This window comes from Equus quagga, chromosome 6 (assembly GCF_021613505.1).
Source record: "Equus quagga isolate Etosha38 chromosome 6, UCLA_HA_Equagga_1.0, whole genome shotgun sequence".
Taxonomy (NCBI): domain Eukaryota; kingdom Metazoa; phylum Chordata; class Mammalia; order Perissodactyla; family Equidae; genus Equus; species Equus quagga.
This window is the reverse complement of record NC_060272.1, coordinates 102,584,900-102,599,644: the sequence shown is the minus strand read 5'-3', so window position 1 is coordinate 102,599,644 and position 14,745 is coordinate 102,584,900. Positions and strand designations below refer to the sequence as shown.

General features: G+C 39.7%; 1 protein-coding gene across 2 annotated transcripts in view; it reads left to right on the top strand.

Moving 5' to 3' along the window:
- PIP5K1B (phosphatidylinositol-4-phosphate 5-kinase type 1 beta) overlaps positions 1 to 14,745 on the top strand; it is a 274,957-nt gene that overhangs the window by 209,507 nt on the left and 50,705 nt on the right. For both annotated transcript variants that reach the window (XM_046664880.1, XM_046664881.1), the window contains exons 12-13: positions 4,071 to 4,226; positions 9,887 to 10,031. In XM_046664880.1, coding sequence (XP_046520836.1) covers positions 4,071 to 4,226; positions 9,887 to 10,031 — 301 coding nt within the window. The remainder of the gene's footprint in view (positions 1 to 4,070; positions 4,227 to 9,886; positions 10,032 to 14,745) is intronic.

Here is a 14,745-nt window from a genome sequence, read left to right as displayed (position 1 = left end):
CTGCGCATCTCTACATATTCTTGTCCCTTTGCCTGCAACGCTCTTTCCATCTTTTCCCTGGTCTTCCTTCAGGTCTAAGCTGAGATGGTGCTTCCTCCATGGTACTTACCGTAGTGAATAACTGAGCCGATTTTCTGTTTCCCCCACTACACTTGAGTTCCTTAAAAGTAGCAACTGTGTTTGGTTCACTCATATCTATTCCCAGCACCTAGCCACATTCCCTGGCACGTTGTAGGCGCTCAGTCATTATTTGATGAATAATTGAACAAATGAATGGAATGTTCGTCTAATACAGCGTTTCAAAGGATAGCAATTTAATTAGTAAAGTTGACACTTTAAATCACAACTTCAAGATGCTTTATCAACTCTGATCAATTTAAAGCCCTTAATGCCTAAAGGAATACTTTCTTTGTAGGTAAAATCTCTCTCCCTACGCTCACTCCGAAGAAGACTGAAGCTGGTCTTCAAGTTTCTTTTTTCAAATTAGCTTTTTTAACCATTTTGAATCCATTCATCCCGCCGTAGAACTGAGTCATGCTGCCAGTGTAATAATGTCTACAAAATCCTATAAATATTAGTCACCATAATGTTGAAACCTCACTGAAATTCTCTACCCAGATAATGTGTCTCAAGTACTAAAACTTGGTTTCCCAAAAGGAATATAATAGTACATTAATTTGTTAAAAATCAACTGTCCTAAGATTCCAGAACAGTAATACAGTCATTCAACCAACATTTGAGCAGCTATTATGTACCTAGAGCTATGCTAAGCATTCATAATATAGAAAGCTTTTTTAAAAAAAAAAATTAATTCATTCTTTCTCAGTAATTTCATAGTCTGTTTTGGGTCAGGGATTGGAACATGTAACAGATTTGACCAATTCTTCCAAAAGAGAGCTTCACAGAAGAATATTTAAACTAAGTTCTGAAAATATAAGCCAGCATTTATTAGGAAGGGAGGAAGAAGGGCATCTCAAGTAGAAGGAACAGCATGTACAAAGGCCCAGGTGTAGGAATGAACATGGTACGTTCAGGGAATGGCAGATAGGTGAGCTGAAAAGCAGAAAGGTCTTAGAGGCAGTTGAGTGGCAGTACATAGGGCTGGAAATGAACACAGTATACCTACCGCCAGACATGGTTTTGCCAACGACAAATCCAGGAGTTTCTGTGGCATAAAAGAAGGTAACCAGCAACCCAACCCATCTTTTGAGATATCAGTCAAAACAAATTCCTGAGGCATTCAATTTCTGCAATATTCAAGTCCTTATCTCGTGAGTGAGACTCAGATAATTCCTTTAAGGAAGATTCACCGTTTAAGACAGAAGTACAGTTGGCCCTCTGTATCCGCGGATTCAGTCAACCGTGGATGGAAAGGCCTCCCATGGTTGCATCTGTACAGAACATGTACAGATTATTTTCTTGTTATGAGTCCCTAAACAGTACAATATAGCAACTATTTACATAGCGTCTACATTGTATCAGGCACTATAAGTAATCTAAGTATGATGTGCATAGGTTATATGCAAATATTACAGCATTTTATATAAGGGACTTGAGCATCCAGCAATTTTGGTATCTGCAGGGGGTCCTGGAACCAATCCCCTCTGGATACTGAGGGGCAACTGTAAATGCTTTCTTAGGCGCTCTGTGGTCCTGTCAGGTCCTCTCTGCTCCTTGTTGTATGTGATGCTGATAATGAACAAAGAAGCTGTTCCTTTTTCTGGGCTCTTGGCTTTGGCTCCATTATATAAGCCATAAGTACAGACAGTTCTCTGAGTGTCTTTCCTCATCCACGTTTTTTGGTGCCGGCAGCATTCTTTGATCCTAGCTGTTTCTCAGTTTAGAGAATTAGCGTTGACCTAAGAACTGTCCAATTCTCAAACCTTTTGGTCTCGGGGCCACTTTATACTCTTAAAAGTGACCAGACACCCCCAGAGCTTTTGTAGATGTGGGTTCTATCTATCTATATTTAACATTCTAGAATTTAAAATTGAGAAAATTTTAAAATATTCATTAATTCTTACAAAGTAACAATTTAAAAACCATTGCATGTTAACATAAGTCAACTTTAACATAAAGTAAAAAACTTTAACATAAAAAGTAATTATTAAAAATAATTATACTTTCCAAAATAAATAATTCAGTGACAAAAGTGGCATTATTTTATATTTTTTCAGATCCCTAATTCTGGCTTATCCCTAAATCTCAACATCTAGATTCTTATATCTGCTTCTGAATTCAATCTGTGCTGCTGTCACAGGTCATGTAGGATCCAGAAAACTCTGTACTCATGAGAGAATGAGAATGGAAAAGGCACATAATGTATTAATGTTATTATAAAAATAGTTTTAACCTCGCGGACCTTCTAAGAGTGTCTCAGGGACCCCTAGTGGTCCCTGAACCACATTTGAGATCCTCTGAGTTAAAAGTTTTAAAATACTGTATTAAAAGATGGGATTGGGGTTTATAGAAGTTAGCAGATAGAATGTTAGAGCTGAAGTCAGCGTGTGCCCAATTACTTCAAACCTGTAGAGTAGGTGCGACCACTGTTTGATAGGATGGGAGTTAAGGGGAACATGACTTATTTGGTTCACTTATTTAAATCAATTTTAGCCATTTTTTAAACGTTCAAAATATCCTCCTCTCAAAGAAAAACTCTAATTTTACCTCCCCCCCCCCCCCCCACACACACACTTTAACCAGAAAACAGAATGCCTAAGAGCTAGGGAATGAACCATTGGTTAGACAACTTAAGAGAAAATGAAAGACACCTGGGGTTTCATGCTTTCTAGCTCTCTGACCTTCAGCGGGTCACAACTTTCAACTCTCCGTTTCTGGACTTATAAAAGGGGCCTGCCTCCCTCAGATGACTGTGTGGATAATTTGAGATATGGAGTGGGGATGTTAGCTTCCAAACTCTAAAGCCCTCTGCAAAAGTTATTTATGATGATGAAGATACCATTATAAGACCACTCATGGGACACACAATTCTTCCTTTCTCTTTAAGTGGAGAGACTGCCCTCCTCTCTTCCCTCATTTGTGTGTCCCAAAGTCCTTCTCCAATTAAGTTCTTGCAAGCTGCCTCTGGGAAGGCCCCAGATGAGCAGTGCAATCTAAGCTCTGAGGTTCCCAAAGCCAAATACAATTACTCGAACGCATCTGCTGTCAGCTTACCCCCTTACACAAACCTCCCAAGGAGGAGAGACACTGCCAAAATCAAGTTCAGGGGGAAGCACAAACAAGCCTCCACTTCCCTCTCACCCTGCTTTCCAGGGAAATTCTCTAACAGTGTTAAGCCAAGAAGAATGACTGCAGCCAAGAGAGAATATCAATAGGGATGGTCCAGCTGCAGCCAAAGCAGCTCCCACTGCCGTGTCCTAAGTAAAGTCACAGCATCCAGTGAGCATGATTGATGGTGAAGTACACTTGCCGTGGTTCAGATTCCCAGCACACATCTGAAGTTGTAGAATGGTGTTTGGACAAAGATCGGGAGTGAATTATACGTCTGACGTAACCATGACCTAGAAAAGACCCAAAGGACAGGAAATTTCAGTGGAAAGTCACTGAAAGAAAAAAGCAAGCAGAAGTTGCTTGGCTAAATTGGGCAACATGAGTATAAGATTAAACACGGGCATGTTTAGAAATTCCCAGTCCCAAGTTAATAAAACTAGGGTCATGAGAATTCTCCGTACTTTACCATCTGCGTTGACCAACCCACCCGACCTCCTCCCAGCGCCGGAAAAGCATGGCTTGGAGGAGGAAAAATCCTTCTTCAGCAACAAAACATTTGAATCGCGCCTCAAATCAGACTTGACTTCAAAATCTGGAGAGGCATTTCAGCTCAAATTTATTCTAGAATATTCTGATTTAAGTCAAGTCATTCTGAACTGATAAAATTGCCAACGCACAATTTCGTCTCCCTTTCCTCATGTCTATAAAACAAAGCTTCTTGCATTCTACTCAAATAATGACTAAAATTTTAATAAGTAATAAATAAAATCTTAATAAATAAAATGTTAATGTGGTTTTACAATATGTGTCTTCGTCTCTCCTTTTTCCTTCCTATCTAGCTTTGAAGGCCTCGCCTTCAAAGAAGCGTTGCAATTCCATTGCCGCCCTGAAGGCCACTTCACAGGAGATCGTGTCCTCCATCAGCCAGGAATGGAAGGAGGAGAAGCACGATTTGCTGACTGAAGGGCAGAGTTTTAGCAGCCTAGATGAAGAAGGTAAGGACATGTAACTTTAAAAAAAAAACAAAAAGTTCTGTGATTTTATTTACACAAGTGAGGTAAACTTGTAGTAGAAAAATTAGAAAACTACCTGCTCTAAGAAACCATCTCTGTTAATTTTTAAAAGGATATTTACAGTATGACTCAGTTAATGTAAAGTTTTTAAAACATGTAAACAATGCAATATATGATTCATGGTAAAAAAAAAAATAAAATTAGAAGATGCTAAAAATATTCAAAAACAAACATCTATCTTCCCACTACTGAAAGGTAACAAATCTGAACATTTTGGTGTTTTTACTGCTAGAGTTTATTCTGTGCATGTATATCTGTATATATATATATTTTTCAAACATCTATACATATATGCACATACTTATACATGCATGCACACACAATGTAACAATGAATTATCAATTTATTTAGGTTCTCTTTAGTGAATTTAATAAAGGTTTTATAATTTTCTCCTTGCATGTCATATATACCTACCTTTTGTTAGATTTTTTTCCTCAGATGAACATAGAGATATAGATATATATTTTCTGTCTTTTCAAATAGTATCTTTTTAAGATCTGGATTTTCTGGCTGGCTGTTGCTACTGCATAGCCCTCACAGCTTTTTTTTTTTTCTTTTTTCTTACTTGCTGGCTAGGACTTCTGGTACAGCAATGACTAGAAGAGGTGACAGCCTTGCCTTGTCCTTATTTTAAAGGGGATGTTTCTAATATTTGCTGTTGACAAAGAAGTTTGCTGTATTCGATACCCATAATCAAGTCAAGAAAGCTCCTTTTTATGCCTGGTTGGCTAAAAGTTTTTATCAAGTATGAGTGCTGAATTTTATCAAATACTTTTCTCTATTGAGTTGATCATATGGTTTTTCTCTTCTAATCCTATAGAAAGAAAGTGACATTTTAGATTTTTTTATTGGTATAATCTTTTGGGAATCCCAACATTTCCTGAAAATTTCTTCTCCTTCCTATGGAAGATTAGGTCTCTTCTCGGGGTTTTCTTTTCCTGAGTTGGTGGAATTAGGTGTTATTTCTGTTCACTTCTGCAGCACTTATCCATCTGTTCCATGTTGGGTTTCTTTCTTTGTCATCTTCCTGTAAACCAACTTTTTTTTTTTTTTTTGGATTTAGCTGTGCTTTATTGACTATGACGCCAAAGCATGTAAAACAATAAAAATATAGATAAACTGGACTTCATCAAAATAGAAAATTCCTGTGCATCTAAGAATTTTATCAGCAGAGTGAATCAGCAACCCACAGATGGAAAAATATTTGCAAAATATACATCTGATAAGGGATTGATACAGGGAATATGTAAAGAGCTCCTACAACTCAACAACAGAAAATTAATTTTTTTATTAAGATTATGATAGATTACAACCTTGTGAGATTTCAGTTGTATATTATTGTTAGTAATGTTGTGGGTACACTATTTCACCCTTTGTGCCCTCCCCCACGCCCCCTTTTCCCTGGTAACCACCGATCAGTTCTCCTTGTCTATATGTTAACTTCCACCTATAAGTGGGGTCATATAGAGTTCGTCTTTCTCTGTCTGGCTTATTTCGCTTAACATAATACCCTCAAGGTCCATCCATGTTGATGCGAATGGAACAATTTGGTCCTTTTTTATGGCTGAGTAGTATTCCATTGTGTATATATACCATATCTTCTTTATCCAGTCGTCAATTTCTGGGCATGTAGGTTGGTTCCACGTCTTGGCTATTGTAAATAATGCTGCGATGAACATAGGGGTGCATGGGACTCTTGGGATTGCTGATTTCAGGTTCTTAGGATGGATACCCAGTAGTGGGATAGCTGGGTCATAGGATATTTCTATTTTTAACTTTTTGAGGAATCTCCATACTGTTTTCCATAGTGGCTGCACTAGTTTGCATTCCCACCAACGGTGTGTGAGGGTTCCTTTTTCTCCACAACCTCTCCAACATTTGCCACTTTTGGTTTTGGATATTTTTGCCAATCTAACAGGTGTAAGGTGATATCTTAGTGTAGCTTTGATTTGCATTTCCCTGATGATTAGTGATGATGAGCATCTTTTCATGTGTCTATTGGCCATACTTATATCTTCTTTGGAGAAATGTCTCTTCATGTCCTCTGCCCATTTTTTGATCGGGTTGTTTGTTTTTTTGTTGTTAAGCTGTGTGAGTTCTTTGTGTATTATGGAGATTAATCCTTTGTCGGATAAGTAGCTTGTAAATATTTTTTCCCAATTAGTGGGCTGTTTTTTTGTTTCAATCCTGTTTTCCCTTGCCTTGAAGAAACTCGTTAGTCTGATGAAGTCCCATTTTGTAAACCAACTTTTATCCAAATTTAGTGATTTCCACAAGAGTTAATGAATTGCCCTTGCTCCTCTCTCTGAGTTGATGGCTCCAGTTCCTGGCAGGCATCCACCCTCTTTCCCTGAGCATTGGCATCTCTCCTGCCACCCTGCCTGGTCTTCTTATAGCAGACATAAAACTGCAAGGTGTCTGCCGTCAGAAAATCGGATAAACTCATTTCCAGACTGTTAGTTAGACTTTCAAATAGCATGCTCGATATGACTCCTAAAGTTAAAGCAGTGAGTCCAGTTGTTAACCTGGGGGAAAAAATTATACTAAATACTACGTAGCATCCAGAAATCCTGGAAACATGGAAGGTAGTACACATATTGTGCTTTTTTTGAGAGGAACCGTTGGGCCCATTGCTTCAAATATAAAGGTACTTCACCTAGTCTCTCAAGATTGAAGGAAAACCTACTGAGCATATTCTTTGAAAATGTTAAATACTATTTTAAAATGAGTTTATCTTGAAAATTCACTGCATCTATGAAGTTTCCTGCAAGGTTCTGCCTTTTCATAATGCTCTGGACTTGAGGACTTCCCTTTTCGTAGTACACCAAGTCGTCACCACATTTCCCTCTAGTTTTTAGTCATTTGTTTTCTGTCCTTCTCAGTATGTCTGGGTTGTGTTCGTTTTCTATTGCCATGTGACAAATTACCAGAAAGTGAGCAGCTCCGTTTATTAGCTCACGGTTCTGTAAGTGAGAAGACTGGCAAGGCTTGCCTGGTTCTCCAGCCACAGTTTATGGGGGTCTCAAAAACTGGGCTCAAGGTCTCGACTGGGTTCTCATCTGGAGGTGCAGAGAGGAATCACCAAGCTCATGGTGGTGTTGGCAGAACTTACTTCTTTGCAGTTGTGGGGTGAGGACCCGTGTCTTTGCTGTCTGACAGCTGTGGGCTACGCTCAGTTCCTAGGGACCATCCACATTCCTTACCATCCAGCCCCCTCCATCTCCAAACGGAGAATTTCTCACAAGTGAAGCCCCTTCACACTTCAAATCTCTGACATCACCATCTCTGACCTCTAGACTCAGATTTAAAGGGCTCATGTGATTAGGCGAGGCCCACCTGAATAATCTCCCCTTTGACTAACTCAGAGTTAACTGATTAGTAACCTTAGTTACATCTGTGAAATTCCTTTTGCTGTATAACATAAAATAATCACAAGAGTAGTATCTCATCGTATTCACAGGTTCTACCCGCACTCAAAGGGAGATTTTACAAGGGTGCGGGTCATTGAGGATCATCCTGGAATTCTCCCTACCAACTAGTTTTTTAAAAACCGAAGGATATAGCAGCATGAGGAAACAGTTCTGTGTTTCAAAGAGCTGCTCCTAGGGGGTTGAGGGGTCAGCAGTCCAGTGTTTGGGTGATGTATGACCCGCCCCAGTCACTGCACAGTCAGCGTTTTTCTCTTTCATATCACTCAGGTAGCCTCTGGTTTATAAAGTCAAGCTGGGGATGCCCAAGGCCTGAGTCTGTATTAGTTATTCCAAGTCCAGCTCCATCAGCCTTACATTTCGCGGCAAGTCATTAAAATGTGATGTGAGATTATTTTTCAGACCCAGTTTTCAGTGTTATTGAGAGTTTTCATATGTTTCTCTGTATTTAATGAGAAAGTGGGAAAGATAGATCTGTTTAAGTATGTTGAAGATTTCTAGCCAGCCGTCCTATTAAATTGAAGCCTTTCTAATCTTTGCGTGTTGGGCACTTCTGTTACTCATGCTTTTGTATGATTATCCTCAGTTATTCATCACGGCGGTTCTTTGTTTGATGTGAATCGAGGCAAAGCTGCACCATCTCATACATTTCAGTGTGTGTCCCATCTCCTAGTCCAGAGTCCAACCCTCCTGTGTGGCCCTTTTCCCTCTCTGCCTCGCTCCACAGCCCCATCTATCCCCCTCCAAATCTGAAATCCAAACCCTCAAACTCACATGATAGTGCCTGTTAGGATCATTTTCCATTCACACACTTCCTGAAAACGTGATTTTTGAACCCGTTGTGCCTGTAAAGGAATACCAGAAAGACCTAAGGTTATATTGTATTTATCATCATCTGTTTTAGTTTGGTTTCGGGGAATGATGAAAAAGAATCCCCAGTACAGCATGGTAGCTGTAGGTAACAATGTTGTATTGTATATTTGAAAGTTGCTAAGAGAGTAGATCTTAAAAGTTCTCATAACAAGAAAAAAAAATGTAACTATGTGTGGTGATCATTTCGCAGTACGTATGTATATCCAATCATTGTGTTGTACACCTAAAATGAATACAATGTTACATATCAATTAAAATGTTATACATCAATAAAAATTTTAAAAAATAAAATAAAAGATCTCGCTAGGTAAAGAAAAAAAGAAAAAAGAAGAAAAAATCAGCATGTGCCCAACTACAGAACTTTAAAGAAAGGATTCGCCCACACCTGTTATAGCCACAGTGTCCTCTCTCTAGGGAACCGCGTGTCTCTTTTTAAAGAAGCTTTATTCTGTGCAATTGGACTTTTAATTAAAACATTATCTCTAACGGGCTGGCCAATAATGGATATAAATTTGTCCAAAGTTTAGGGTAGCATGATTAAAAATGATCCAGATTCAACTCTTAAAAAAAAAAAAAAGAATCCCCATAGACTCAGAGAGAATGGGCGTGGGTGCCTGCTCAGCCTTGAATATTCCGCTTTCCTGATGAGAGAGAGCTACCGCATAAGTATTTTCGTGGGCATTTTAAGAAGAAATAAGAGTTTTCTCATTTTTAAAAAGGCAGACTTGCTGTTAAGATATAATGTCAAGAAGGGCTGTGGCTAACATTCAGAGATATGTGTGGGCTCCAGCGGGGTTAAGGTATAGCTGGCTGTTGGTTGGTGGAACGTTTGTCTCCTGGCTCTTAAAAAGTCTACGTTCTTAGATGCAAATTGAGAATCATAGATACGTGCGTGTCCTCGGGAGGAGAAGCAGGTTCCCTGTCTGTTTATACGCTTGCCAATCATCCTTTTAATCTCTGTCGAATTATCTCCTTAAGCTTCTAGGAGCTTTTATGTCATCTTCTGAAAGAGTAAATCACTTTATTAGGGTTTTAAAAAAACATTCATAATGTCATTTCCATAAGCCATTTTGTAAATTAATGCAATTTCGTTTCTGTTTAACCTGTTTGCAAGAAGCTCTTTTGCATTTCTGCTGCAGTTCAGAAGAACACAGTTAGTTCCTAATTTGATTTTCAGCCTGATATGTAAAATGAATGCTTTTTACTCATTTAAATTATTACAGATACGAAAGCAGCATTTATTACTGAGATTCACGAGTGTGTTTTGCTTTCGTTCCCCAGCACTGGGATCCCGACACAGGCCAGACCTGGTGCCTAGCACTGCATCACTGTTTGAAGCTGCTTCCTTGGCAACCACAATTTCATCTTCTTCCTTGTATGTTAATGAACATTATCCACACGACAGGACTACGCTTTATTCAAACAGGTAATACTTCGCGTGATCCAACTACCAATGTGGCTATTAGCACATCAGCATCACAACTAGCTAGACCAGTATCTCTGAATGAGATCGTGTTGTCCCTAACAACCTGGATCTGACCATCACCTGCCCTGTAAGTAAGAGAAAGAAAGAACATGTTGATTTTCATTATGGCAAGAAGTACATCTGAGGGAAAACTCTCCTACTTTTCTTTACAGTTAATCGTTATGTCCTGTAGAAATTATATACTTGCTTCTCTGGAAGAAGACAAATCTTTCATCGCATTTGTTTTAATAATCTCTTAATGAATGGATTCTTTTAAGCAAGCACTCTTGGTTAATATCGCACACGTAGCTGCAAAGATATTTGCATGTTCTTTTTGTATGAGTGGGCTTAGTCGCTACTGTAGACAGAATAACAGCCCCCCAAGGTTGTCCATGTCCTGATGCCTGGAACCTGTGACTATGTTGCCTTGTAGAGCAAAAGGGACTTTGCCAATGTGATTAAGTTAAAGATCCTGAGATGGGAAGAGTAGCCTGAATTATCCAGATAGCCCCATGTAATCACACGGTCCTTCTAAGAGGAAGAGAGCAAGACTTGAGTCAGAGAAGAGATGAGATGCCAGAAGCACAAGTCAGGGAGAGAGAAATGTTTGAAGATGCTAAGCTGATGTCTTTGAAGGTGGAGGAAGGGGCCATGAGCCAAGGAATGTGGGCAGACTCTAGAAGCCAAAAAAAGGCAAGGAAATGGATTCCGCCTGAGAGCCTCCGCAAAGGAATACAGCTCTCCCAACACCTTGAATTTTACGACTTCTGACAGCCGGAGCTGTAAGATAAATTTGTGTTGTCCTAAACCACTAAGTTTATGATAATTTGTTAAGAATAGCCATAGGAAACTAATATAGTGACTCTCAAACGTTTAATGTGAATTTGAGTATTGAGATGGGTTACTGAAATTTCATAGATAGAAAGTTAATTTGTTATTAGATGTTTCTCCTTTTCTTTTGAGGACGATTAGCGCAGAGCTAACATCTGCCACCAATCCTCTTCTTTTTTGCTGAGGAAGATTTGCCCTGAGCTAACATCTGTGCCCATCTTCCTCTATTTTGTATGTGGGACACCTGCCACAGAATGGCTTGTTAAGAGGTGTGTAGGTCCACGCCTGGGATCCGAACCGGCAAACCCCAGGCTGCTGAAGTGGAGTGCAAAAAACTTAACTGCTGCACCACTGGGCCAGCCCCAATATTTCTCCTTTTTAAACAAAATGTCCTTAAACGTCAGTTCTAATAATAGAAAATAATATCCCTACAAAGAGATCACAACATGGTGGAATTAGCTGTTTTATTTTTTCCATTTTTATATATACAATTTTCTAAGTAGCCTCAATTCTAGGATGGGGACGATTATGCATACATTCTTAATAATTCTCTGTTAAATGTTGAACTAGTTCTTGTTGAAATCTAGCTCTCGGGAGTCAAGTTCAAATTTGTGCAGGTAGAGTGCTTCTGATAGTCAGTCATTCCCACCTCCAGGCTAGCAGCTTGGTTCACTTCCAGAAAGTGGACTCCAGATGGTAGATTCAGTTTTACTATCTGCCTAGTTGTAAACTCTAGCTTGGTCTTTTGGCAAGTTAAGGTTTGGTAGTTGGAGCTTCTGTAGAAACGCTTTTTTTGTTGCTGTTCCCTTCTCGCTCGGCTAGGTACAGGTTAGGTGGTAGCAGGTGAGGCTGCCAGCCCAGGTCTGGGAAAGTGGAACAAATGCCAAGGTGAGCCACAGATCTTAGCTGAACTTTTGTGGATAGCTCTGCTGCAAGGACCAACAAATAAGGCTCCATTATAAATTATTCAACTCACGTGAACTGTAAAAGTAATTTGGTTATCTTCCTTGGATTAGAAAAATTTAAAGTGACTTATACCTAACATTAATGTGTTCCTAGAGTGTTCAAAAATTTATTACGTAAATTAGCCAAGCAACAGTTTTTCCTATCTGTATGGTACAGCTTTTTTTTTTTTTTTTTTTTTGCTGAGGAAGATTTGCCCTGAGCTAACATCTCTTGCCAATCTTCCTCTTTTTTTTGCTTGATGAAGATTTGCCCTGAGCTAACATCTGTGCCAATCTTCCTCTATTTTGGATGTGAGTCACCACCACAGCATGGCTGCCAACAAGTGGTGTAGGTCCACACCAGGGATCCAAACCTGGGTTGCCAAAGTGGAGTGTGCCAAGCTTAACCACTAGGCCACAGGGCTGGCTCCCTGAACACCATTCTTTTGCTCTCAAATATAAATAGCAGCTCCAAAGATGGCTGGGAAGTCTCAAGAAGGTCTTTGCAAGGTCAAAACAATTCTCATGTGAAGCCATGGTGGTTTCTTACCATTTGCTACTGTTCTCATTATTAAGGGCATATAATTGGATATGCTATCAAATTATTTACTAGAATTTTCATCACACAAATAAAAGTTTTTTTTTTTTGGTTTGCTGTTGTGGTGATAGAGTTTGTGGTTAAGTATCCAGTCTCTTGGCCAGAAGTATTCAACTCTTGGATATTCGTGAGCTTCCCCCAGAGTCTGGCACTGCCTCCCACTGACGCCCAATCCTTCCTGGCCAGCTTGGGAGCTACCTCTGTGTGCCCCACCTCTACACACTCCAGGGCTGTGGTAGAATTCTTGATACTTTTATTTATATCGATACTGGTTATCATATATGTATTTGGATGGGAAAAATGTCAAGATTATTTATGATATTTTTCCTTGTCTTTTTTTGAAGTGAATTGTTTGAAATAAATCTTCTCTGGCATTGTATCTCCACGTTGCAGTTTAATATCACATTTAGCTATCAGTCTGGGTTCAGTAGCAAGAACAAGAAACCACTCCATCTTAAGCAGAAAGGGATATGGTGCGGGGAATTGGGTGCTTGCGAAGTCTCTGAAAAGGCTGGGAGAGTGTGCTCGGGCTGGGCGTCAGGAAATCAGTCCTGGGACACACCATGGAACTGGCCCACCAGCAGCCCCACGGCCTCTGTCACAGTCAAGTGGATGCCCTGCCAGTGGAATGCAAGCCGGAGGAAAAGCATTTTGGGGAACCCAGAATATTTTCTAAATAAGCTAACATTTAAATGATCAAGCAGTTTCACTAAAATACCCAGATTCTTTTGAAAAATCACTAACTTTGATTTAATTTTGAGAAATCACTAGCTTTGGCACCGCTTGGCTCCATTTCCTCCTAGTACTTCTAGGCCAAAGGGGAGAAGCCTGAACCCTCCAGGTGACCGCTTTCTGCTTCATTCATCTCTGCTGTCGCCTGCCTGCTCCTGTGGGTGTTTCTGCTTTTAGCCTTGATGCTTAAGAGATGCCAAAGATGGGCTGCCTCGAACTTATCACCGCCTTAGGGAAATCGTAAGGAAAAGGTGCGAAAAAAGCACAAAAGTGCTGAAGAGAAATAATGGCATGCAAACTCCTGGGTGTCAGTGTCCCTATTTCCCCACCCACCGTGCCCAACCCTAAGCATCCAACAGGGAGACCTTACCCCCAAACTGGAAAGAAACTGTCATACTCGGTTTCTATCATCTTTTCCTTTAAAACCCTCCTTGTCCTTTGTGGTATCTCTTGCAGCAATAGAGCGTATTCTAAGCCTCATCTGGCCTACTAAGTTTTAAAACGTAATCCAGATAGCCTGGGAAGAAAATGAGTTGAATATTGATGTTATAATGCACGTGTTAGGATTTTCTCTTTCTTTTCTAGGAATCATTTTTCTGTTAAGACAAAGTGGTCGGTTTTCCTACTTCGACATCGTGTGATACACATCTGCGCTTACGCTGATATGTATAACAGCAGCTATGTAACTTTCAACTAGCAGTTGTCATTCTGTCAGTCTTTTTAGAATCCTTAACTTTGAAAGGTGTCAGTTAGTGCCTGGATGTCTCCACTCCTAACTTATATGCTGCAGTGGGAAACTGCTGTCTTTTAGAATTATTCCTTTTTTAAAGGATTATTCCTTGTAACTTCGAAAACTCCGATAATGGGGCTGGCCACGTGGCCGAGTGGTTAAGTTCACACACTCCACTTCGGCGGCCCAGGCTTTCACTTGTTTGGATCCTGAACAGGGACGTGGCACCGCTCATCAGGCCACGCTGAGGCAGCGTCCGACATAGCACAACCAGAGACACATCACAACTAGAACATACAACTATGTACTGGGGAGCTTTGGGAAGAAAAAAAGAAAGAATATTGGCAACAGTTGTTAGCTCAGGTGCTAATCTTTAAAAAGAAAAAAGAAAATCTCTAATAACAATCCTTTTTTTTTTTAAGTGTACTCCAAAAATTGACTAGGAAGCAAAGAAAAAAATTGTCATTTTTAAAGTATATATTTACCTGATGATTAGGAGTACATGTTTTCAAGTTCCACCGTAGAGGCCTGTATTAGAGCGTGCAGTTCGCAGGAATAAAGAGAAACCGTTGTGGGTACATGCTTCCCAGCCAAACAGTGGGATTTAAATTCTGAATTTTGAATCCTTAAATTTTTCTTTCCTAGTAGTGACTCTGTTCTTTTACAGGAGGTATAAATTGAGCACTAAGAAATGCAGAGGCAAATGTTTTTTCTCTCAAAGTTAATAACAATTTGATGTTGTGGAAATTGGTTACATGCATGAATATTCTTTTCATGATTTCCTGCACGGTTGGTAACAAAGCTGAAGGTCTGATTATGTGTAAGGATCAAAAGCTCTGC